The 27,304-nt window shown below is 30.9% G+C and overlaps 1 protein-coding gene across 8 annotated transcripts in view; it reads right to left on the reverse strand.

Moving 5' to 3' along the window:
- Positions 1–211: 211 nt before the first annotated feature.
- LOC107438020 (uncharacterized) overlaps positions 212–27,304 on the reverse strand; it is a 55,884-nt gene continuing 28,791 nt past the window's right edge. For all 8 annotated transcript variants that reach the window (XM_087154814.1, XM_087154810.1, XM_087154815.1 and 5 more), the window contains 3 exons: positions 5,178–5,334; positions 1,750–1,861; positions 212–1,675 (listed from right to left, as the gene is read on the reverse strand). In XM_087154814.1, the coding sequence (XP_087010940.1) occupies positions 378–1,675; positions 1,750–1,861; positions 5,178–5,334 (1,567 nt within the window). In that variant the 3' untranslated portion in view covers positions 212–377. The remainder of the gene's footprint in view (positions 1,676–1,749; positions 1,862–5,177; positions 5,335–27,304) is intronic.

The raw sequence follows: 27,304 nt of genomic DNA on the forward strand, positions 1-27,304 counted from the left end.
CTAGTGAACTAACTATACTGATCTTTAATTTCATGTCCAGTAAATTTTGCGCATGATACAATGCTTAGATTATATAAGGCAAAAAGCAAAAAAATTTCCAAAAATATAGCATTTTGGCTCTTAAAAGTTCGACTCACTTCAGAAACCACCGCAATCTCATATTATTCTTGTTTGAGGCAAAAGTTTGTTTTTCAAAACTGACAATTTAACAACTGATTCAATAACTTTTTTACTTGATTTACATTGATTACAGAGTAAAGTTAAATGAATATTTAATGTAGAACTTAGAATATGGTCATTTGACAACTTTTTTACTTGATTTACATTGATTACAGAGTAAAGTTAAATGAATATTTAATGTAGAACTTAGAATATGGTCATTTGAATCGCCTGATAAGGCGTCTTTTATGATCACAACTTCCTTTTTCAGAATCATTTTTTTCATCTATACTTGATAACAATGGAAACTTTTTAGGTATTTTCCGTTTTCTCTTTTGCACACAGGTTTGATATGAAGTAATAAGTCCCCGAGATTCAGATCGAAAGTCTCTCAAAGACTTTTTTTTGCGTTTTAAGTTTTCTGAGCTATTTTTGTTGATATAAACACTTGTTTTAGAAATAGAATTGCAAATTGTAGAATCATTATGAGAATGTTTAATTAAAAGTTGGTCAGGAAAAACTGTTTGTGAAACTTCATGTTGTTGATGCTGCTTCACTAAGCTTTGCTTTGTTGACTTTTTGGATGCTTTTTTTTGATGTTTTATATTTCTTTCCATGGCATATACTTTTAAGTTAGTTTTTTTCTTATGAGAAAACTCATCGTTATTTTTTTTACTTGCATTTAAACAATCAAAATTTGGAAGTCTATTTGCTTCATTTACAATACTTTCTTCCAAATCAGTAGCAGAGCAAGTTAACAATGAAGAGTCCCTCATTGTTTCATTCCCCTCGCAATATCCCATATTCGTAAATGATTTTAAATTAACTGATTGTTCATCATTTAGGCATGAATTGTAGTCTACCTGAGTCTTGTCAGAATCAGAATTATTTTTAATACTCCCATCTATACATTTCCCAAGTTTATTTATTGTGTCAGGAAATCCAATGGACAGGATGTTTGCAACCAAAGAATTTTTAATTTGTAAAGATGAACTCTTAGATTGTACGCTTCTGTGAGTCTCATTTGAGGTTTTAATTGGTTCTTCTTGCACATTTATTTTGTCTGGTGAGTCTTCTGAGCACTTTAAGATAGGTCGGGTATATGTTTTTCTTTCTGATGTACAATCTCGATTTAATTTTAAAGTTTCAATAAACCTTTTATGCCGTTCAGAGAACAAAATGCCTTTCGTTTTGTACTTTTTCTTGATATATTTGTTTTTCTTTGACTCAAATATTTTAACATTGGTAGCATTCTTAAACTTTTGTTCAGTTTCAGCAGCTTCAGTGTCACATTTGAAACTAGAAATGTTATCCAAGTTAATACATTCTTCAAACTCTTTTAAGTTTGAAACTTCAGTTTTATTAAGCAAATTTCTGTCAAGATTTGATGATGCTTTCTTGGAAAAAGGGTTATTTGGGGTATAGATACTATTTCCTTCATTATGAGTTTTGTTTAATTTTGCCTCATGATCAACTGATTCTTGAAGAAAAATCACCTCAACATTAGGGACATTGGCTGAAAATAAATTAAATTATCATTAAAAATTCAAAAATAAGACACAAAGAAACTTCAAAAAATACATTAAATACCTTGATATTCTTCAACTTTTTCTGGATGTTTGATGTTCATGTGATGCAATGAAGCACTGAAAGATGCAAATATAAGAGACTTGCAATATGGACATGGCTTTAAATCATCATTCTAAAAATAAAATAAAAAAGGTCATCATCAGATTTTGTAGTGAAAATTAAGAATGCCTGTCATAACATTGCAGAAAATACAACAATATTTTTTTAACACACGTAAGTCTTTGTTTTTTTTTTTTTTTTTTAAATATTTTAAGTAAATTTCGTGTAATAAGACCTAAATAATAAAATTTTTATTTTAATAAATTGAAAATAGGCGTTTTTAAAAAGGAATAAAAATAAAAGTATTTAACAAATAAAAAATATAAATACCAAGATAAAAAACTAAAATTTAAAAAAAAACATATTAAAGAATAAAAAATATTTCAATGAAGATATAAAATAAAATAAAGAACACTATTTTTAAAAAATAAGCATAAAAAAAGAACAGAACTAAAATAAAAATAATATCTGTTTAATTTTTAAAATAAATCTTGGGAATCACTATTCACTAATAATGCAAAGAAATACTTTTTCCAGAAAAATTATTAACTATCAAAAATGCTAACGCATGCAAAGCTATTATAGGTAAAATGAAACTTCAATAATAAAAATAATCAAGAGAATATGTAATAAAAAGCCATGGCCTGAAACAGGAGTGTTTGCTTTTGTATAATTTCTTCAAAACTAGTTAACCATTTTTTAACACCATTTGCACAAAAATAAACTTCCAGTGATAATTGATAAGAAAGAGTTAGCTAGTTTCAAGGCAGTAAGAAGTGGAAATTATAAAATCCCATTCAGCTAAAAAGCAAGATATTAATTTTACAATTTTAATTAACAACTTAAGTCATTTTTTAAAAAAATTAATTTTAAAATAATAATAATTAGTATTTCAATGACATCAAAAAATTCATATAATTGAAATTTCTAATTAGAAAGCTTGTAGCTTACAGCCTAAAGACATGTAGCTTACGATGAAAAATGTTTTCCTCAAACTCTTAAAAAAACATATGAATTTTTCTAAAAATATTAAGAGAACAACTCCAAAACAAGCAGAAAAGAATGGGTAATCCAAAAGGAGGGGGCCGACACCGTTCAATACATTGGTTTGTCCATATCTTTCTTCGGCTCCTGCGGTTTGATCTGCTACGTTTAGTGATACCAAAATAGAATATTTTCATTGAAGAAATAATAATTTGACCCTTTAACAATTTTCCAAAATGCGATTTTGCTCATTCATTTTTCTTTTTGCACTTAGTCTTAATATACAAAATGGTATACGCTAGTTTAAAACTATCTGTGATAAAACAGGTTGAAGAAATTGGTAATAGAGGCACAGGACGTGGTTTTGAGACTGATGAATGGTGAATTAGAAGTTTTATTAAAAGATGGAAAAAATGCTGAAAAATAAAAGGCCAAGAAGAAGCAGGATCAGCAAGTAGCCTGAATTAGAAACGAAACTCCAATGATTGGCAATAAGTGGCAAAAAAAGGCACTGAATCATTTACGCTAGCTTATCACAGTGTGTCCGTATTATGAAGAGATTAAAGTTTTTTAATAGAGCATGAGCCATAGTGAAGCAATCAATGCCCATAAGTTGGTAAGAAAAGAAAGAAACTTCTTAGAATACATATAAAGTATTGAAAATCAATTAAATGTAAAAACTAATGAGATAATAATTAGGAATAAGGTGCCTCCCAATATGAACTGTGAAAAAGACAAGTAAAAAAAATAATAAAATAACAGTAAGAAATGAAACGACAAGCAATGAAAAATCAAGTTTCAATTGCTAGCATATACTATCATTGGGAAAAAAATTAAAAGTTCTCTATTATACTAAAAAAAAACACAACCCACAGGAAATTTTTCAAAGGAAATTGTTATTGTTGGAAATGTGGTAAGAAGTCATTCATTATAAAAGAAAAGATGCCTTCTTTAATCAGGGCTCAAACTCAATTTCAGAAAAAATATTCCCTGACTTTTCCAGGTAAATCAGGAAAATGTCAATGAAAATTGACACCACATTTTCATCCGAAAACTTTGATTCTTCTATTTGTAATGTGAAATATTAGGTATTCTACGTAAAAAAATATTATTAAATGAGGAAGAGAACATTTCGGTTTGACTAAAATGTGAAATTTTTATAACAAATAATTGAAATAGATATTAGAATTATTTAACTCTAATCTCAACAACTGATTACTGTTACTGATAATTTTAAGACTGGTTATTTTCTAGGTATGATATAGGAATATTCCAGGTTTTTGTAAAAAAAATTGCATTTTTCCCTAACTATTCCTTGATTTTTGGAGTTAAAATAAAATTCCTTGACAATTCCAGGTCTTCCCAGTTCTCCCTGAACCATGGGAGCGCTGTTTAATCCGTGATCACTCTTAATCATGGACTATTTTACAGAAAGTGAATTCTGTTAAGAAGAAATGTGAAAAGCTAGCAATAAACATTGCAATTATCCCAGAGGATTTAACTAAAAAGTTACAACCCCTAGAAATTACTGTCAATCGTTTTTTTAAGAATGTAATTCGTACAAGGTGGGAAAAGTAGAGGAGTGAAGAAAAATCTAACAATTTATGGCAATGGGAAAGATATGGCATGCGTTTTATGACACAATCCCTAAATGGATTACTGATTTGTGGGCTGGGGTGACAATACCTCCTACTTCAAGTTCCTATTATGTTCTATGATTATTAGTTGAGCAGTAGTTAGGGGATAAAGCGTTTGCCTCTCAATGAAATGACCCAGAATCGAATCCCGCAGGTGGCTGATTGACAAGTATTCGGCTCTAGGCACGCACTGACCATAGTACTGTTGTAAAATATCCTCTGTAAAAGACGGATCATGGAAAGGAATCCCCTTGCCATTGGGCTAACCATGGGAGATTTCATGTTTTTTCTCATCATGCAATGCAAGTGTGAGTTAAATCCATCAAAAATTCCTCCACAAAGGCTAGTTTGTTGAAATGCTTGATCTAAAAGTTCCTCTGTCTTCTGGGTTGGATTCAAAATTACAAGGCTACAGAATAGAACATTGATAGTCATAAAATACCAAAAGATCTCAATCTTAAGAGTACCAGTTCTTAAATAATTTGAATCCCATCACTGATTAAAACATAAATCTCTCTAAGAAATTTTCCCATGAAGTGTAGAAAATTAGCAGCCCTGTAAGTATAAACAAAATGTATTTTTAAAAAAACAGAAGACATTGTTTCCATATTTTTTATACATTTTGTCACTCATCTTCTTAACATTGTCAACTTATTTAACTTTTTATAGAGAAATAAGTAGATTGACTGATTTCAAAGAATAACTTCTACAAAACTAACTTTTAGTTCTTTTAAAAAATATGTATTTTTCTTTGCATTTAAAACTTACTCCAGTGCACCACTTGTAATGAGCTTCAAAACTATTTACAGATACATAAGACTGGAAGCAGCCTATCATTGGACATCTCAAATGGCCACATTCCTTTAATTCTTTGATCCATTCTGCTTTCATTTTTGAAGTGATTCTTCTTGCTTTGGCAACAGGGCTAAAAGAAATTGAAAAAAAAAATGCAATCAATAAATTGCTATCAGTAAAATAGAAGAAATAATGGATTCAAGATCTCATAAAGGATTCAAACATGATAAATCAATACCTAGCTTTAACAAATTTTTACATACAGAAATAAAAATTTATTCAATAAATGTCTGTGTTGGCAAGGCCGGGCATGAAGATATAAATATATAAAGAAACTATTTAAGTATTTAATTATAATTTGATGACAAAGGCTCGAAATAATTATATACTTCTTATTAAATGAACACTAAAAATGAATCAATTTCAAATAACAATAATTATTAAGTACAAACTTATGCTTTCAGATGAAGAGAACTGAAAAATGACATCCTAAAAACCCCTTAAACCCTAAAAAAATTATCACACATTAAGATTGTAATGCTCATATAAAAAGTTAATTACATAGATTTACAACGTTTTTATACGTTTGTCAAATTAGTTCTAATAATATTTTCACTTTGAGTTTAATGGTACCTTAAAGTTTTAAAAATCAGTGTAGAACTCTATGAAATATGTAGAAGTATTTTCAATATCGTATGATAATTTATACATTTTATGTGGGTAATATAGTTTACTAACGAACTCATTACTAGATTACCAGACTCATTACCCACAGTAAATTTTAATAATTAACAATAAGACCATTGTTTTAACTTGGTACAAGTAAAAGCAGGGCAGGCCAGATGCACCCTAAACTAACCTGGAAATATTTAATTTCATAGATAATAAATAATTTTTCATAATTGAATAATAATTTAGTTAATAATTAAATAATTAATAAATAATTATAATAATTTAATAATGACTTTTTGGAAAGAAATCTTTTCTAGCAATGAAAATCCTACACTTTTTTCTCCTACCATTAGTGACCTCTTTATTACTAAGTAGAGTGCACAAAAAAAAAAAAACCTGAATAATTTCATTCTAATGTCAATCTTAATGTCAAGTTAGTGTCCATCTTAATAGTTTCTGGGGTTGACCTCCAATATGCTAACTACTAATTAAATTACAAAATCAGACACAAAAAGGTACTTTCTCTGAATGTACATATATTTTCTTTACATATTTGGATTCTTGACCTAGAAAATATAGAGGGAAGCCACAATCTGGAAATTGTAGTCCTAATAGGAGGAGAACCATTAAAAGTTTGGTCCCCTTAATGTTGATTCCACTTTTTGCATTTTTAGTCATATCTTTAAAACTAATTGAGCAATTTCAGATATATTGTACCCATTCATGAATCCCATTTATCCAAAAATAATTTCTCACAAACAATAACGTTTAATAATTATTTATTATTTAACTGTGAATAAAAAAATGATGAATTATGAACCATAAATTTTTTATACCATATAACTCTACGTATATTTCTATTGTAAAATATAAAGTTTGAACAGCTTTTATTTAGTAGAAGCTGAAAAATATTTAAATTGATCACTTAAAAAATAATTTGGTGACAATGTAGAAATATTTAAAATGGGCAACGAATGTTTTAATGCATTTAACTTACGAAGAACTTGACTTACACACACATAGCATAAAATTTCATTCATAATTTTTTCACATAACATTCGCTTGAATGTCAATCTTTTTTTTAATTATGAAATACAATGTTTCTTTTAAGCTTCTGAAAATTTAAAATGCTACGTTATATAAAAACATGTTTCTGATATAATGTGGTTATACATATCCACATATATTTTAACTTTTATTTTTAGTATGTTCATTGAATAACGGATACTATTTCAGCAATATACATATGTATGCCTTGATTTAAAATAATATATTAATGTAATCAATTTCTTTAATACATATTCTACAGTTATCAAGTAATTAAAACGTATATGAAGATAAAAGTTTCATAAAAGGTATCGTTATATATCTTCTTGAATAAAATTGTAATATCAACAATGATTATCTTAAATCGTATTTTGATATTTCATATCACTACAAAGAGAATAAAGTTGCCGAATATGTACCCATCATTTCTAAGCAACTTAAAATTTCTCAACATGTTAAACATCTTAATCTTAAAATAATTTTTCTAATTACCAGGCGGTTGTGCTAATTTGACAAACTACAAGGGTTGTTTTTTAAGAGCCGTTTGAAAATAAAAACCAAATGAAAGAAAATTCTCAAGAAGCAAATTTATTTTCAGATTCTACATACGTTTCTCTTTTTTATAGCATAGTTGCCAAGTTTGTTTAAACACTTATCATACCTTACAACTAGATTTAGAATCCCTCTTCATACAAACTTGACACCTACTCTGTTAACCAAGAGGTCACAGCCATTTTCGATGTAGTGGTTGCCGTCAAAATGTTTGAAATATCAGAAAAGATGAAAATCAAGGTTTGGGCTGTAAGGAGGGGTGGTCCAAAACTTCCCAACCAAAAGAGTCCAATAAAGCTGGGATCTGAGCTGCGGAGATAGTCATTGTCATAGAGAAGCAAAATTCCTTGTCAGCATGGCAGTGAATTTTGCTACTTCACAAATCTGCCAGTGAATGTATGCAGCAGACAGGGTTTTTGTAGACCGAAAACATATCACTGACCGAATCTCGCGCGTGGTAGACGATATCTTAAATTTGAACACTTTCAAAGACACAGAACTGACCATATAGTTTATCTACACAGCTGCAACTGAGCATAATTGTTCCCAAGGAATGCCGGGACGCAACACAAGCACTCTGTTAATATTATTTATTTCTCCATATTAATTATTTCTAATACTCAATAGATGGCGCTCTGCGCAGCAATGTAAAATCAGTTAGTTTCTACACAGTTTTCCTCCATAACACTGTAACATCATCATCATCCTTCTTGTTATTAAATATATTTTATGTTAAAAAAAAAAAAAAAAAAAAAAAAATGTGTTAATATTATTTATTTCTCCATATTAATTATTTCTAATACTCAATAGATGGCGCTCTGCGCAGCAATGTAAAATCAGTTAGTTTCTACACAGTTTTCCTCCATAACACTGTAACATCATCATCATCCTTCTTGTTATTAAATATATTTTATGTTAAAGGCGTTTTGTAATGAATGAAACCCCGAGATCTGAAAGATCATATCACCGTATTTAAAATTGGCGCACCAACCTGGAGCTAAGAATTTGATTAAAGGTGAGTGCACTTGATTTAAATAATGGATTCATACGATGATTTGAAAAATAAAAGAAAAACAATTCGCTCTTTAACAACTCGATTAATAACAAAGATTGAAAATTTGATGAATGATGATAATGTTGAAACTAAAGAAAAGATCGAAGAATTAATAGATTATAAGGAACAGTTAATTGATAAAAATAAAAGTTTAAAAGCAATAAATAATCGAATTGAACCACTAATTGAAAGTGAGGAAATAGAAAATGAAATTACTGGAATTGAAGAATATTCGGAAAAAATAATAAAGTGGCAATCTAGAATCGCAAGATTTTTGAAAGAAAACAATAAAGAAAGTAGAGGAGGAGAAGAATCATTTAACAGCGCACAATCTAAATTTGTACCAGAAATAAGTAATGCAGTTAAACTCCCAAAACTAACCATAAACAAATTTTACGGAGAAACAACATTATGGCTTGAATTTTGGAATCAATTTGAAATCGCGATCCATGAAAACGAAAGTTTAACTGAGATACAAAAATTTACTTATTTAAAGAGTTTACTGGGTGGAATTGCATTAAATGCTATTAAAGGGTTTGCTTTGACTAAAGAAAATTATACCAAAAGTATAGAATTGTTAAAAGATAGATTTGGGCGGGAAGATTTAGTGATTAATAGTCATATGAATCGTCTATTAAATCTTGATCCCGTAAAAAATTCTAGTGATATTAGAGCATTACGGAATTTATATGATAATTTAGAAGTAAACATTAGATCTTTAGAAAGCTTAAATGTAGTCTCTGGAACATATGGACACTTATTATGCCCTATATTATTAAAACTAATACCAGAAGATTTAACTTTAGAATACAACCGCAAACGAAAATCAAAATCAGAATTTAATGTGTCGGAATTAATTCAATTTATTAAGGAAGAAATTCAAGTACGCGAATCATCTACATTATTCCATGATAATGCTAAGAAAAATAAACACTATAATTATTATAATCCCAGGGAAGTAATAAATAACAAAAAACAGTTCAGATCGAATATTCCCACAGCTTCAGCATTGGCTACTAATGTAAAATTTAATTGTGTATTTTGTAAATCAGAACATGATTCATTTATTTGTGAAAAAATGTCGGTTTCTGAAAAAAGAGATAGATTAATGCGCGAAGGTCGTTGCTTTAAATGTTTCCGAAAATCACATTTAAGTTCACAATGTAGGAGTAAAATTAGTCCTTGTAAAAAATGTAATAGTAAATCTCATCACGAAATAATTTGTTTTGGAATTCCGAAAACTCAAAACGAAAGTTCGCAAGAAACCGCAGAGAAAAATACAGTTGTAGCCAGCGTTTCTCATGTCGAAGAGGGACAAAAGGGGGAATTTCAATCAGTGTTCTTACAAACATGTGTTGCGAATTTACATTTGGCAGATAAAACGCAGGAGATAAATATTTTATTTGATTCCGCATCAATGAGGTCATTCATTACTAGAGAATCAGCTCAAAAGCTTAATCTCCCGATAATAAGAAAGGAAAATTTATTAGTTTATACTTTTGGAAGCCGTGAACCGCAAGAAAAAACATTTGATATAGTAAAGGCGAGTATAAGCAATAAAAAATATCCTACTCGAAGGTCAGAGTTCGAATTATTGGTTTCAAGTACCATAACACGTGCTTCTTTCCCACCGCATAATAATAAAATAAAGTTGCTGCTTGAGGATTTTGCGCTTACTGATGTATGCCTTTCGAAAGGAATAAATTCCATTGATATATTAATTGGAGCAGATTATTATTGGAAACTCCACACTGGGTACATAAAGGAGTTGACTAAAGATTTGTTTTATGTCGAAACATTACTCGGCGGAAGCGTAACTGGGATTACTCATTCAGATTTAAAAAATGACTCTATCATTGAAAATTTATGTTATTGTAAGGAAAAATTTAATTGTGAGGAATTAACTAGTGAAAATAATTCTTGTGATGATATAAATTTACAGTTACGGAAATTTTGGGATATTGAAAGCTTAGGCATAAATGATAAAATTCAGAATACACCTTTAGAGCAAGAAACTTTAAAACAGTTTGAACAAAATATAAAATTTCAGGATGGCAGATACGTAGTTAAATTACCATTTAAAGATGAGGTAAACATTTCTGACAATTTTAATTTATCTAAAAGAAGGTTAATTAGTTTAACATCGCGTTTTAATAAAAATCCTTCTTTGCATGATAATTATGCTAGTATTTTTAAAGAACAATTATCGGAAGGAATAATAGAACCTGTTAATGATAAATCAATAGTTCCAAATATGGTTTATTACTTACCTCATCATCCAGTAATTAGAAATGATAAACAAACTACAAGGTTACGGATAGTTTTTGATGCTTCGGCTAAAGAAAAAAATTGCTACTCTCTAAATGATAACTTATTATCGGGTCCCAATCTAAACCCTAATCTTTTAATTTTACTATTAAAATTTCGCGAGTTTAAGATAGGAATAATTGCTGATTGTGAAAAGGCTTTCCTACAATTGTTAATTGATGAACATGATAGGGACTATCTTAGATTTCTTTGGTCAGAGCAATTCCCTCCCAAGAAAATTGAGGTTTTTCGCAATAGAACCGTAACTTTCGGAGTAAAATCATCAACATTTTTACTGGCTGGAACAATAAAGTATCATATCAAAAATTATAAAGAATCTCATCCTTTGGCGTGTAAGGTTTTAAATGAAAATTTGTATGTCGACGATCTTATTACTGGTACAAATACGATTGAAGATGGACTACTATTATCCAGGGACACTAAATTAATATTAAAGGATGCATCAATAAATCTTAGGAAGTGGAAGAGTAATTCTAAGGAGTTATGCCAAAAATGGCAAGACACGAAATTTGAAAAATATCCTAGTGAAGAAACAATACCTTTAAAAGTTTTAGGATTAATTTGGAATACTTTAAGGGATGAATTTAATTTAGATTTAAGTTCTTTAATTGACTCTTTGGAAAATGTGAAAAATACTAAGAGAAGCGTGTTACGCATATCATCGAAATTATTTGATCCAATGGGATATATAACAGCATTCACGATTAGAATTAAAATTCTTCTTCAAGAAATTTGGGAACAAGGCTTAGAATGGGATGAGGAATTTGGAAATATTTTAAGACTAAGTTGGGAAAAATGGTATAAGGAAGTAAATGTATTAAAGGAACTTTCACTACCAAGATATTATTTTCATGAAGAAAATAGCTGTTCCGAAGTAGGGAATTATAAGATAATTATATTTTGTGACGCAAGTGAGAAGGCGTATGGAGCGATTGCATATATTCGATATGAAAGAAATCAAAATTTTTACGTAAGCTTCGTTACTTCAAAGGCACGCGTTGCACCATTGAAGAAGTTGAGTCTACCAAGATTGGAACTGATGGCCACTCTTATAGGTTCCAGATTATTGGATACTTTTAGGAAGGTGTTTCAAATAAATAACAACTATATACTATATTCTGACTCAACCATAGCCCTTAGTTGGATTCGAGGAAATGCAAATCAGTGGAAGACATTTATTTCAAACAGAGTAAGTGAGATCCAAACTTTAACAGATCCTACTACACTGGTTATCATAAATTAAGGAAAAATCACAAAAATAGCGATAACTCTTTCAAAAGTAAGCCAAACCGTGCAAAATTTGCATATGTTGTCCACTAAGAGTAGCTGAGTAAAATTGCAATATGCAAATTAGTGGCGCTGCACTCGGCTTACGTCATCTGCCTGGAGCATAAAAGTCCAAGTTTGAGAGAAAGCACACAAATTTTACTGTGATTGCGACATTGAAAATCTGAGATAGCCAATTCGTAATAATGACCTCTAGGCATCATTTGCCTGAAGAACTACGATGGAGAGCCATCGGGAGACTAGAGGCAGGGCAGAGTCAATCAGAAGTGGCCAGATGGCTAAATGTGAGTCCATCTGTGGTTCATAGACTTTGGAGGCAATTTCAAACCACAGATTCGGCATCTAGGAGGTTCAGTCAAGGACGGCCAACTGTTACGACCAGTGCCGATGACCGATATTTGACATTAAGTGCACGCAGGAATAGAACCGCTACTCCGACACATCTTAGATCCTCTCTTGCTGCAGCCACCGGAAGGTTGGTGTCAACGTCAACTGTGCGCAGAAGGCTCCACGAAGGTGGTCTGTATGCGAGACGACCAGCCATTTGCGTGCCGCTCACATCACGCCATAGGAGAGACCGTTTGCAGTGGGCCCGACAACATGTCCACTGGACGTCAGATCAATGGAGGCCTGTTCTCTTTACGGATGAGTCCAGGTTTAGTCTAGAAAGTGACAGTAGACGTTATTTGATATGGAGAGAACCTGGGACCCGTTATCATCCATCAAACATCCGTGAAAGAGATGCATACGGAAGAGGCAGTGTCTGTGTTTGGGGAGGCATATCCTTAGGAGGGCGCACATACCTCCATGTCTTTCCAAGGGGAACCGTGAATGCTCAGGTTTATCGAGACAACATCCTTGATGCTTATGTGCGCCCATATGCCGGGGCAATTGGTGATTGCTTCCTGTTACAGGACGATAATGCAAGACCACACAGAGCTCGCATTGTTGATGATCATCTTCAACAGGAAACAATTACTCGCATGGAGTGGCCAGCTCGATCCCCGGACTTGAATCCTATCGAGCACGTTTGGGATGCTCTAGGGAGGCGTGTATCTGCCATCAATCCGCCCCCTCAGACCCTTGCAACTGCTTTACAAGAGCAATGGCTCTCACTTCCTATTGAACTGATAGACCGCATAATTGAAAGCATCACACATCGCTGTTTGTGCTGTATTGCTTCTAGAGGCAATCATATTCCATATTAAAGGTACTTTTTCTATTGCAAACCGATACTTCCAATTTGTTTATTTTATACATGTGCTAATTTCTATACTACTATTAATGTCTGATAATTTCTTTTTATGTTGTTTAATACCTTACTATGTGTTGTATATTGTGGGTAAGTTTCATAAAATTCCATGTGTAATTTCTTGAGTTATCGCGATTTTTGTGAATTTTCCTTAATTTATGATAACCAGTGTAATTGGAAGTACATAAAGGGAAACGATAATCCAGCTGACATCATATCAAGAGGATGCAGTGCTAATGATTTGCTCTCAAGTGCAACTATTTTTAATGGACCAACATGGTTGACATTAAGCGAAGAAAAATGGCCGAAAAACGAAGAAAATTTTAGAAGATCAGATGTAGATGGAGAAAAGAGATCAAAATTTATTGCAGTTAATTATGCAAGTGAAAATAATGTTCACGATTCAATTTTCGATATCAACAAATTTAGTTCTATTAAGAAGGTTTACCGAATAACAGCCTGGATTAGAAGATTTATAACAAATTTGAGAGTGAAGAAAGAAGATAGAATCAAAAATGATTTAACTGCAGAAGAATTAGAAGAAGCTGAAAACCTTTGGTTGAGACACGTACAAGCAAAGAACTACAGTAAGGATATAGATTGCTTAAAGGAAGGACAACATTTACAGAAGTGCTCAAAAATCAGAGACTTAAATCCGTTCATTTCTGACAAAGGGATTCTACTTGTGGGTGGAAGACTACAGCACTCCAATTTGAACTATTATGAAAAACATCCTATACTATTACCATCAAAAACTAAATTTACAGAACTGATAGTGAAGGAAGCACACGAAAAGACCCTACACTCTGGTATTTCAGACACACTAACGCAGGTACGAGAGAAGTTTTGGATTCCGAAAGGTCGGCAATTTAAGTCAATAATTGGAAGATGCGTCTTATGTAAGAGATTCAATGTTCGATCAGGAAGAGAAATTATGGCTCCTCTTCCTAAAGACAGAATAGAACAGTCACCTCCATTTTCAGTTACTGGCCTGGATTTTGCTGGACCCTTATTTGTGAAAGATTCTGACAGTAAGTTTTACATCATGCTATGCACCTGTGCAGTTACACGAGCGATACACCTGGAAATTGTTTCCAGTTTAACAACTGAAGCATTTTTACTTGCTTTTCGTCGCTTCATTTCCAGAAGAGGACTGTGTTCTGTAATTTATTCAGACAATGCTCAGACGTTCAAACGAGCAGAGTTTGAATTGAAAAAAATGTGGACTATTTTGAGCAGTTCTGAAGTGAGTGAGTTTTATTCCTCAAAAGGAATAATGTGGAAATTCATCGTTGAAAGAGCACCCTGGTGGGGTGGATTCTACGAGCGAATGGTTCGTTCAATGAAAATCATTCTTCGGAAATTACTGAGGAAAACATCTTTATCTAGTGAAGAACTCGAAACAGTTCTATGTGAAATAGAAGCTGTGATTAACTCGAGGCCTATTACTTACGTGACTACAGATTCTCCAGAAACTTTTCCTCTAACGCCATCCCACATGCTACTTGGAAGACGATTAATAAGTTTACCGTCAGTCAAGTTATCCGGTATTGACTGCATGATTGACAAAAAAATGATAATTAAAAAATTTAAATATCGAGAAAGACTTATAAATCTATTTTGGAAGAAATGGAAAAGGGATTATCTTTTAAATTTAAGAGCTGTCAATTATGTAAATTTGGATAAAGGTAATCAAAATTTTAAGGTAAATGATATTGTTTTGATTCATGATGACAAACTTCCAAGGAGCATGTGGAAACTTGGAAAAATTGTGGAAACATTTCAAGGACGTGATAACAAAATAAGAGCATGTGCTTTGAAAACAGATACGTCAATAATAAAACGTCCTATAAATTTATTATATAATTTAGAAGTGGACAATTAAATTAATATGAACATTCTATTTGAACTTTAAATTCACATTTATTATTATTTGAACATTTTATTTTACAATATTACTTAAGATATTCATTTAACTTACAAATTAAGTTTATCTTAAGATATTATTTGAATTTTTGATTTAAAGAAAACATGCATACATATATATTTTCTTGTTTAAATGTTTGTTTGTTTAAAATTGAAATATTTTGCATGTGAAAGAATTTGTGTTGTGAAAATTACTTGATTTATTATTCATGATATGATAATTTAATTTCATCAATTGATATTTACTCAAATTTAAATAATTTCATTTATTTGTTAAAGGTTTGAACTAATGCTCATGAAACATATTATTTTAAGAATTCAATTAATATTATTGCATTATAATCTTTATATAATTAAGAAGGGCTCATATTGTAAAAGGTAAGATTATATTATATTTTAAATATTGGTACCTTACATTTGAGAAAAATAACTTTGATTAATATATGAAATGACTAAATTGTTATGAACTAAGAGTTCATCGGGGGGAAGTGTGTTAATATTATTTATTTCTCCATATTAATTATTTCTAATACTCAATAGATGGCGCTCTGCGCAGCAATGTAAAATCAGTTAGTTTCTACACAGTTTTCCTCCATAACACTGTAACATCATCATCATCCTTCTTGTTATTAAATATATTTTATGTTAAAGGCGTTTTGTAATGAATGAAACCCCGAGATCTGAAAGATCATATCACCGTATTTAAAACACTCATTGTGACCTATTATGCATCACCTATTTGTGCACACCACCAAATGGCCCTTACTTAAAAAGCAACCCTTGTATTTGATTATATTTTTTCATTTTTCAAAATTTTATCTTTTTAGAAATTATAAATAGAAACTTCTCTTATATTTTGAAGTAAGGAGACAAGAATGTTAATATTTCATTGACGCTCAATTGAACCATGGCAATGATTTCAGTAATACAAAAGTGAAATCTGTTTGCACTAAACATTTCTTGCTTGAAACAGCGTTGAACAGTGAACAGCGTTGAACAGCATTGAACAGCTTGAAACAATGAAACTACTACTTATTTAAAGTGATTCCTTTATTTTGTTGAGTGTGGCAGGAACGGTGAGGAAAAAGGCCTTGTTTACAATCACACTATTTATGCATTAAATCATATAACTAGAGCAATTATAATCAAAAATAAATAAATAAAAGGTCTAAAAAAATTAACTATCAAAATATACACTACAGTATACCCTAAAATACACATAAATTTTGGATCAATAAATAAAAAACACATTTTCAAAAAATTTCAAGTAAAACTAACACTTAAATTTGTTCAAAATAATTGGACTTATCTCATTTATCATCAAAATAATTGGACTTGTCCCATTATCTCATTTGACTTCTGAAATTTCAACTGTCGCAAAATTGTTTGACATCCTTAAAAAAAAAATTTTAAGAAAAAAAAAAAATTTACTCCCTTGATTTTTTAGGTAATTATGAATAGTTTTAAATTATTATTAATTAATACTAGTATGAATTATTGTACTGTAAAATATTTGTATGACTTTGTTGATAAGGTTATTCAAATCTAATAAAAACATAATGGCCTCTTTCAAAGTAAAATCATTTTTTCACCAAAGTTCAGTCACAACGTTATTTATAATTGGGATGAATTTCTCTCGTTAATGAGGTCTCAATTGCTCATCATTACGTTGTGATTGCATCCTCATTAACATTGTGATTGCATCGTCATCACAGCGTTAATGAGGTCTCAATTGCCTTACAAAGAGATTGCACGACTTCCATTTTAGTTAAATTGAAAATGACGAACTAGTACACAGTACATGCATTTGTTTAGAGCAGTCTATTTTCACTTTCATTGATTAATCTTGTCAAATGAATGATGGCTTAGCTCAATGTAATCCTCTCAACCTCTTCTTAACCTTCCGTTAGACGCGCATTTGTTTCCGACATGGTTAGTCGCGTTGCACCTATAAGGTGTTTTTGAATTTTTTAAAGTCAAGTGAAATTTATTCTAGTTTAAATAGTTAATTGTTACCTATTTAAGATTCTTTAGATAGATTAAGTATGAAAAAACTTATTTAATTACTAAAATATATGAAAAAACTGTATCACAAATAATTGCACAACATAAAGAAAAACAAAGAAAAGTATAATTGTAAAAAAACATTGAGAGTCTTGCATATCGGAACAACTTATTTCAATATCACATGTTAGTATAAAAATATTATCTTAGAGGCTGTCTGATGCAGAACTACCTTCATGTGATCAAGAATTTTTGCAAGAGGTCTTTACAAATTGTTGTTACATTACTCAAACATAAGTGTTATCCGCAAGTGGCATAAGTATAATTTTTTTTGTTAGTTTATTTTTTTGACATGGCACGCGCAATTTTCTTTTCTTGGCTTGATTTTCTGCCAGTGAATTTTCTGAGGCTTGAGAAGTTTGCTTCTGCCAATCGAAAGCGAAGTACTGAAGATAAATTTTTCTTGCTCCTGCGTCGGATCATTTCATCCATCACAAGTTGTTTAGCCAATTGACGCAAGAAGGTTCTGCGGTTTTTCACTTCGTAACCATTTTTTGCGTATATAACTTGACCATTTATACCTATGTTGAGTAGGGCAGAAAATAAGATAAAATATAGATATTTAATTCATAAAAATATTATATCCATAATACTTGGGTCAATGGTCGCGTTGCACCTGTGGGGTGATTTGAGCCGCTGCAACTCTCCATCGACATGTTCGAAGGTCGGGAGTACACGGACCTTTGAGTAATTCAAAGATAGGAAGATAACATTAGGCTCGTCCCCCGGAAAAATCTATTGATGGCAAAGGAGGTGGAAGTACAGTAAAGATGCATATGTGAGGTGCGCGCGTCTAACGGAAGGTTAAGTTACCTGTACATGCATTATTTTGAAGTGAAACTCTTTGATTTATTAAAAATCCTTTTCTATCGACGATATGTTGAAAATTGTTTCACATTCATGGACAATGCTGACATCGGCTATGTTCTCAATGTTTTGAATTGTATAGATTGTTGCATTCAATTCATGATTGAACAGGAGAAAAAAATTTTTTAACTTTTCTTAGACGTTCTTATTATTTATAATTGGGATGAATTTCTCTCCTCATAAACTTACATCTGATTCCCCTAACCAAAAGATAGCTGCCTTACGAACACCTGTTTGCTATGCTTCTAAAATTTGTTCGATTTCCTTCTATTATTGATTCTATTTCTATAGAAAATTAATCACTTAATGAAACACTAACCCTCTAATCAAAATGTTAACAATTTGTTTTACCCTATTATCCAAAAATCCAAACCCAAATTGCAGATTTTAATAATTTGAGTTTAAAATAGTTTTTTTCCCTGTCAACAAACTAAATTTCAGCTACCTTAAAGACACTAATGCTGAAATTAATAGTTGGGACATTTATCAAATTTCATGTCAATGTAGTCTATCTTAAATTGGACAAACTAAATGTGCCCTTAAACTTAAAGAAGATGAAAAATATGTCAAAAATCAGGATATTAAAAGATCTTCCATTGCCTTACATTAGGGGCGCACAACTTTTTTGAGTGAAGGGAAACTTGCACAGTACGTAGATTAAAGAAGGGCTGCGCACATATTAATCATGTTAGCGGCAAATATGATGATTTTTATCCAAACATTAGTGTTCTAAGCATCAGATATTTTTATGAGTAAACTTAATAACAAATTTGCAGAAAATTAAATACTTTTAATTATTTGAATTTATTTAAAACTAAAAACACAGATAAATTTTTTTAAAAAACGTCTTCCATTTTTCACAATACAGTAGAACCTCGATTAACCGAGGTTTCTGTTAACCGAGGCAATAACGAAGTCTAAATTTTTTCTTCTCCTCTCCAAAATGAGCTTGGAAGAAATTATACACATATTAGTTCGTTGTCTGTGTTACAGGCACTTATTCCCCACAAAAGCACTGAACTTCAATGAAATATTACACCCTGAGAAGACAACATCCATGAATGCTTTGTTAACAGTGGTCATGTGACTTGTAAGTTTAATCATGTAAATTTTAAAAATACAATATTTTCTTGAGATTTGTGTTATTTTTGAAAATGCGTCTTTCGATATTTAACTAAGTATAGTTAAAAAAAATTCTGCTTTACTTTTCAAAATTTACTACTAGAGTTGATTTCCTTTTTAAGTCTTTTTAGCTGTGAAACATAAGTTCATATATGTTTATTTTTATCATTTAAAAAACGTTCTATTGTTTTTTACTTTAAAAGTAGTTAAATTCGCGAACACGGAAGGTTTTTATACATGGTTCCTATTAACCGAGATTTCCGATATCCGAGGTACTAGCGGTCCCAATTAGCTCGGATAATCGAGGTCTTACTGTAATTAATTTATCTCTCTCTCTCTATATATATATAAATATATTTTCAATGCCCACCTGTGATGACATTCGTCAATTCAGGCATATACAGGGTGATTTTGTAGGCCTCTCTTTCAGGGGCACCATATTAGGTGGACCAACGTCGCTCCTATAGTGAGGACAAATAGTACAGAGAAGGAAAGAACATCCATGCCTTGCCCGGGATTCGAACCCAAAATCTTTCTGATGCAAGGACAGTTCCCTGACCCCTACACAGGCCGGTCGGCACTCACACATACATATATATATATATACATATACATATATATATATACATATATATATACATATATATATACATATATATTATACATATATATATATACACATATACATATATATATACATATATATACAGTCGAATCCCGTTTTTGCGAAATTCGAAAATTTCAAAGTAACGAATATTTTCCGAATCCCCAAATTTATTTCCATGTGAACAATGCATAAAAAATACCGATATTACGAAAACAATTATCCGATTTAGCGAAGGCGAAAATGAACACCAGGTCTTATTTTCTTTGATGAACAAGACACATTTCTTCAAAAATGTTCTCAGAAATGAAATGTTTTATCACCCTTAAAATACTAATAAGTTTCAAATGTGAAAAATCTGTCAAAAAAAGAAGAATCACTGGAAAGAGACCACCCTGAGTTGACCCTTGCATTGATTCATTCATGTTTTAAGAAGTCAAAATACACATGCTTTTAAAAGAGGGAATTCTATTCAATAGAAAGGGCTTGTCAAGAATGATAGATTAGAAGTGACCACTCTTAGCAGAACAATTCCTTCCTTGAATTACAACAGACTAAATAGGGGGGGGAGAGCTGTTCTAAGAACTCAAAGTGTAAAACGGGTGTAAACAAGTTTCAGAAAATTACCAGAGTGGTGTGCAACTTCAATCGGAGAAGGTTAGTTAAATCAGTCTGTCTGCTTTCAACGTTTGCAAGCATTTTGTTTTCTTTCTTAAGCATAATGAGTGGTCAAAAATGTAAACAATTTTCCATTAAGGAAAAACTGGAAATTATTTCAGAAGTTGATCATGGGATAAAAAAAGCTGACGTTGCGACAAAGTATGGACTATCCCCATCTACTCTATCTACTTTTTTAAAAAATCGAACGAAGTTGGAACAGCAAGTGCAATCAGCATTGATCGGATCACATAGAAAAAAGATATGACTTTCAAATTTTCAAGATGTAGATGCAGCTGTTTTTACATGGTTCCAGGATATTCGCTCCCGAAACATTCCAATTTCCGGGCCCCTCATTCGTGAAAAGGCTTTAGAATTTGCAAGAATTTTTGGAAACGAAAATTTTCAAGCAAGTGTTGGTTGGTTGAATCGATTCAAGGAACGTTATGGTATTGTTGCAAAGCAAATTTGTGGTGAAGCTAACTCTGTTGATTTAAAAGCTGTGAATGACTGGAAATCAGAAAAAATATCGAATGCAATTAGGTCTTATGATCCTTCTGATGTTTTCAACGCAGACGAAGCGGGAATTTTTTTCCAGTTGTTACCAAACAAAACCCTGGTGTTTAAAAAGGATAAATGCATTGGAGGCAAAAATTCAAAACTGCGTTTAACTGCTTTGTTTTGCTGCAATATGTCAGGCACTGAAAAGAGAAAAGTTATGGTTATCGGCAAATCTGCCAAACCTAGGTGCCTAAAAAATGTAAATTCACTACCTTGTGATTATAGATCTAGCCGCAAAGCGTGGATGACGACTGGAATATTTAATGAGTGGTTGGTTAAGTTTGATGAAGATATGAAACGCAAGAAAAGAAAAATTCTGCTTCTTATTGATAATTGTTCACCCCACAATGAGCCACCAAAATTGGAATGTATTCACATCAAATACTTTCCTCCTAGTTGTACGTCAATTTTACAACCTCTTGACCAGTGTATAATTAAAGTGGTAAAGGGAAAGTATTGATCACAACTTCTGAGGCGTATGCTTGTGCAAATCGGAAACAAAGAAGCAATTACGAAACCAGATGTAAAGCAAGCAATGGATATGATTGCTGGAGCATGGAAAGACATTAGCCAAAAAGTCATCTGTGATGGATGGAAGAAAGCAAATTTAATTTCGGCAATTGACAATGAAACAGTCGATGAAATTAATGATGTAATCATCGATTTGCAGCCTTTATGGGAACATGTGACAAAAGAAACATCAGTGCCAAACGAAGTCAGTCTTGACGATTTTCTGACTGCAGATGATGATGATAGAACATGCGAAGCATTGACAGACAATGATATTGTGCGTATGATTCAAGAAAACAAACAAAAATCACTTTCGGACAGCAGCGATGATGAAGAATGTCCAGAAGAAAACAATGTACCTACAGCTTCACAAGCCTTGGCCAATTTGGAAGCTGTAAAGAGATATTTATCGGCACAAAAAAACTTTTCAGATACTTTGTTTGAACATGTGCATAATTTGGAAAAATTTTTAATTTCTACTGGTTCTAAATCATTTGTTCAGAAAAAAATTACTGATTATGTATCTGCCTAATTAGTAAGTGTTAATAAATTCATTGTTTACATTAGTTTTGTGCTCTCCTTTAATATTACATTGATATTTTCCCAAATCTAGATTAAAAATATAATATCAAATCTGTAAATTGATTTTTCATATATATATATACATATATATATAATGGGAGGGGTGATATAAATTCTAACCAAAAAGAAGCTTACAGAACGAAAGTGCAAAAAAAAAAAAAAAAAAAAAATTATATTTTATAGAGTAATATAAATTTGAATGAAATAATTCAATAAAAGAAAATTTATAATGTTAAAACAAAAACCAAATTAAAAGAAATTTTTACTGAGTTCAGAAGTTCTAGCAGGCCGCACATCAACAGTTGGCGGGCCGCATGTGGCTTGCAGGACATAGGTCTCACTATCTACTGAATTCATTCTATGTTACATTTCGTCATATACTGAACTTGATTTTGGGGAATATTTTGAAAAATTCTAATAATTTAGATAATGTTCTTTTTGGTATCCCCTCCCCCTTTTCCAAAGTATGAAAATCTATTCTAATTTTTTGTTTCCTGTAGTAACTGCCACACCTGTTTCTTATCAACCTTCTTTTTATTAATTTGTTAAAACTTATTTCTCTGCCCTGATTGATTAAACCACTTTGCATATGTTTATATATTTATTTTGCGTCATTTGAAGTTTAATTACCTACTGAGCAAGGTTCTCATCTAGAGAACTGAAACTATAATATGTCCCTTTCAGCACTTGATTTGTGCTTTATTCATCTTGTTTTTTCACTTTAGACTGTTTTTTTAAATATAAGTCTTGACACAGTTAATAAAGTAAATTTTAGAGCTAATAATATTTATAAATGGTTCTTATGCACAATACTTTGGGGCCACCCAACAAAAATGCCCTAGGTACATTAATGAATATGACCCTGTGAACTATCTTTTTCCCTAATGCAGAGTTAGATTACTAATTTTGATTTACATATTTTCTTTCAGCTTTTCACTGACTTAGTTTCCTCTCTTTTATCACCAAAACAGTATGCTTCAGGAACTTTAAAGAGTGAGAAAAAGGCTTTATTTTTGTGTATGTTCTGGCATTTTGCCTACATCAAAATATGCAAGGCATTTTTGCCTGCAACAAAATATGCTAAGTCATTAATTTTGAGTTAACATGAAATATAGCCATAATTACTTTGTTCCGATAAAAAGGGGATAATTGTGACCACATACTTTCAGGTAATAATTTTTAATACAGACAGAAAATAATAAAAAGTAGGGGGGGGGGACATCATTCCCAGAAAGCATGTAACCTTACGACTACCTTGTGTTTTAACTTTATTTTCATTGTCACGAAAAGGTTTGCAGTAAAACCCTTTTTTCAATGACGTAAAAATATTGCAATTTCCTACCTTTCCTCCTTAAAGGAAAAGTAAATGATTTTTAAATCTTTTTTAAAAAATATTGTTATTTGGGTTAAAAAACAAGCTAATTTTAAACCCTATTTTTTGCATTTTTGCTTGCTGTCATGATTAGATTAGCAGAAATATTAAGCGAAAATCTTTTTCAAAGGAAACGAAATAAAGCAAATATTAACCTTTTCAGCGAAAATATTAATAAATAATTAGAAAATATTTTGCAAAGGACCTCATTTAAGAGAAAGCAAATAACCGAGCATAAGACCATGTTTTTGGATTGTTTTTTAAGGTCTGCGAAAGTACAATACGAAAAATTTCTTTCTTACATACAAAAGGTTTCTCGACACAAGTATAAGTAATAGTTCTTTTTTAGAAACTTTTCATTCAAACAATCTCATTAAAAAATAAATAAAATTTTAAAAAAAATTTCATCTGGAGTTTAAAATTGACTCTTCAATATTTTTTTACAAATTTTACTTTTTTCTCGAATTTGGCTTTAGGGGTCCCATGCTTTACGGTTCCTTTAAAATGTCTGGCCTTCTCTCGTTCATTTTACCTCATTGCAAACCTAGTTATGGTATAGCAATAAAATATCCGCGAAGAGAAATTTTATTTAAAATATTTATATACAGAAAAAATTCGCCCAACTGTCTATTGTGAGCTAGAGGGTCATCGATATTAAGACTCTAAGATTTATGACTAACGAGGAGTGATGGTGAAAATAAAATCAGCATTGTGCACCTACTGCCTTTATTTCCCTGACAAGCTGGTACCCGCTCTAAAACTGGGTGGATTCAAAACCTAGACCCACAGTTTTTTTCATCATATCTTTGGAGCGAATTTAAGAACATTTTGTTCACAGAACTCGATGTATAGTGTACAAAATAAAAGACAGACCACACTGAATAGATTTTGATCTAATGATAGAATTTTCACGTTTTATAACTCAATCTTAATTTTTCGAAGGGGTAATCTCATTAATTAGTGCAGGCGATTATTTAAGTTACGAAATTAAACACCAAAATGTGTTTTCCCTGAATACCTTTCATACCTGAAACATACCTTTTTTCCGACGGATTCAGATTTTGAACCCCCAAAATATAGGGGGTAGCCACAATCTGGGGAATATTGTCCCTATAGTTTGATCATGAGGGTGATCCAAAGTTTGGATGCCTCTATCTTAAATTTATATTTTGCATATTTCGCCATATATAGAGACCTTTTTAAGCGAGTTAAAAAAATCCAAAGATAATTCGTTTATCCAAAGATAATTGCATGCAGAAAATAAACTTTGGTAGATATTTACTACTTTTTATTACGTTATTAAATAAATGCTAGAAATTTTTGAATTATAAGGCATACAACTTTTTATACAATTTTTATGTATGTAATTTTACATGGCAAAATACAAAATCGAGCTAAATCTATCGAATTGTTCCTGTATATATTTAAAATTCGATTTCTCAGAAACTATTCAACCGATTATGCTCAAATTTTGCATTGTGTCAGGTGAAATTACATATTTTAAAAGGATGTAAAAATTTTATACCTCTTAACTTAAATTTTGACACTGCTGTAAAAGATTTTCTCGAAAAAGTTTATAAGTAAGCAGGTACGTAAATGTTCAACCATTCCTGAAATTTTGCAGCAGTTTTTTCGTGTCAAGAATTTTTTCTATACATTATCGGCAAAACACTGTTGAAAATAAAAATTTAAAATAAAAAAAGAATGTAAAAGGGACTAATATAAAGAAAAATAAGTCTTTCTAAAGGGGGGGGGAGGCTAAAAGTCTCTTTAATTAAAATTTAATTAAGTCGTTCAAAAAATCGGAAGATATTATTTTAAATCTATTCTCTTTCTTTTAACGTCTTATTTGAATCATGAAACAAATATACGTCTGAAATACATAAAATTAAAATGGAAAAGCAATAAATAAAATTTTAAGCGAAGCTCTTTTAAAAACTAGAAAAACTTCCATTAGCCTTATTGTACCGAAACTTTGAGGCAATGCTTAATGTTCAAACTTCAATATCCTTATTCAATTAAAAATAGTAAATAAAAGAAAATGAAATAAAAGAAAAATAAAAGAAAATGAAAAAAAATAATCTCACTAAATTTAACTCTTGAAAATTATTGCAAACCCCTGATTCTTCTCACTCTCAAAATGCTGTCTTAAAAACTGCTGCTTACGTCATGCGCAAATTTGTACTAATATTACTGCTACTGATCATTTACAATCTTGGAGTTTACTTGCTTGATTTAAGTTTAAAATTGAAGTTTCTTAATGATATTCTGTTTTATTCTTCCAAGTTTAAGATGTTTCCCTTTAGTTGATATAAAAAGTAGGTACACTGTTTAATTGCATTTCATTTGCCTTATTAAGTATTTAATTTACACATTATTATTTGTTTTTTTAAGATTATCAATAATTAATATTAACTTAAGAATTTAAAACTTAAATTTATGCTTGGAACTGCCTTACCCAAAGGATATTAAATGGTTATTATGCTCCCTTCTTAATTTCAGTAAGTTTCAAGTAAACACTGAAACTATAATTTAAATTTAATTATCAATACTTTCATTTATTACTGTTATTACTATTTTACCTTAATTGTTTTTTTTATTTATGAGTTGCCGATAGATTTAAGTAAATAGCATTTACAATACATTTATAGTTATTATAAAAAATGGAAATTAGCACTAACGTTAGTTAGATTTACATTAATACCAAAATATAGCCCAGCAAATAAAAATAATATTTCAGAAATTGAAGATTTATCCACATTAAAAAGTTTTATGAGGTTCCAGACTACTTATCAGGATTTTAAAATAAAAACTGTGTATTACTATAATTTGAATCTGATTTTTTCCAAACGTAGCATTTATAATATTTTCTTAACCCACTTTCGAGTATATCCATAGCTAGAAGATTGTATTTGTAATTTCGGTAACTTTCCGATTAGCTTAAGTACTTTTAATTTCAAGACAGGATAATACATGTTTTATTCGTTTTCTAATCACCATAAGTAGAATTGATTGCTTATAGGAATAATTGTGATTCATTTTGAAATTGGAATTCATTTGAGAAATTTGATTTCTATAATTGATCAAAAATCGTCGAATACTGTCAAGTTTCGAATAATAGCCATTAAAATTTTTGTGACCGGTACTAGGACACCCTGGTTCAGTTTGTATTAGGCGATAGTTCGGGTTCAACATGGAAGATAACGTGATCGATTGTGCTAATTGATGGATTGCTTCGACCACAAAATTTTCGGAACTTGAATGTAGTTTATCTATTGATTCGACTTCATATTTATATATAGTGTGAAACAAAATTGCTCGTCTTAAATAACTTTCAATCTAATACGTAAATGGTTTACGCCTCGAGTCTCAATTTTTTTTTTTGTTCTAGGACCTAATCTTGTACATGCTAATTAATTTATACAAACGATATTTTAAGTTACAAAACAAGAAGAAAAAAAAAACGATTTTTTTTCTCCAATGGATTTGAATTTTTGATCCTAAAAATATGGAAGGTAGTCAATATTTTAAAAGTTTTCCAGCCTGAAAATATTGCCAAAGTTGTTTAGGCAGGAGAGCGATTGAATGTTTGGATCTCTTAATGTTAACAAAGCTTTTTGAGTATTTCGCTGTATTTGAAGAG

Source organism: Parasteatoda tepidariorum, chromosome 11 (assembly GCF_982258835.1).
Source record: "Parasteatoda tepidariorum strain Cologne lab strain chromosome 11, Ptep-v5.0, whole genome shotgun sequence".
NCBI lineage: Eukaryota > Metazoa > Arthropoda > Arachnida > Araneae > Theridiidae > Parasteatoda > Parasteatoda tepidariorum.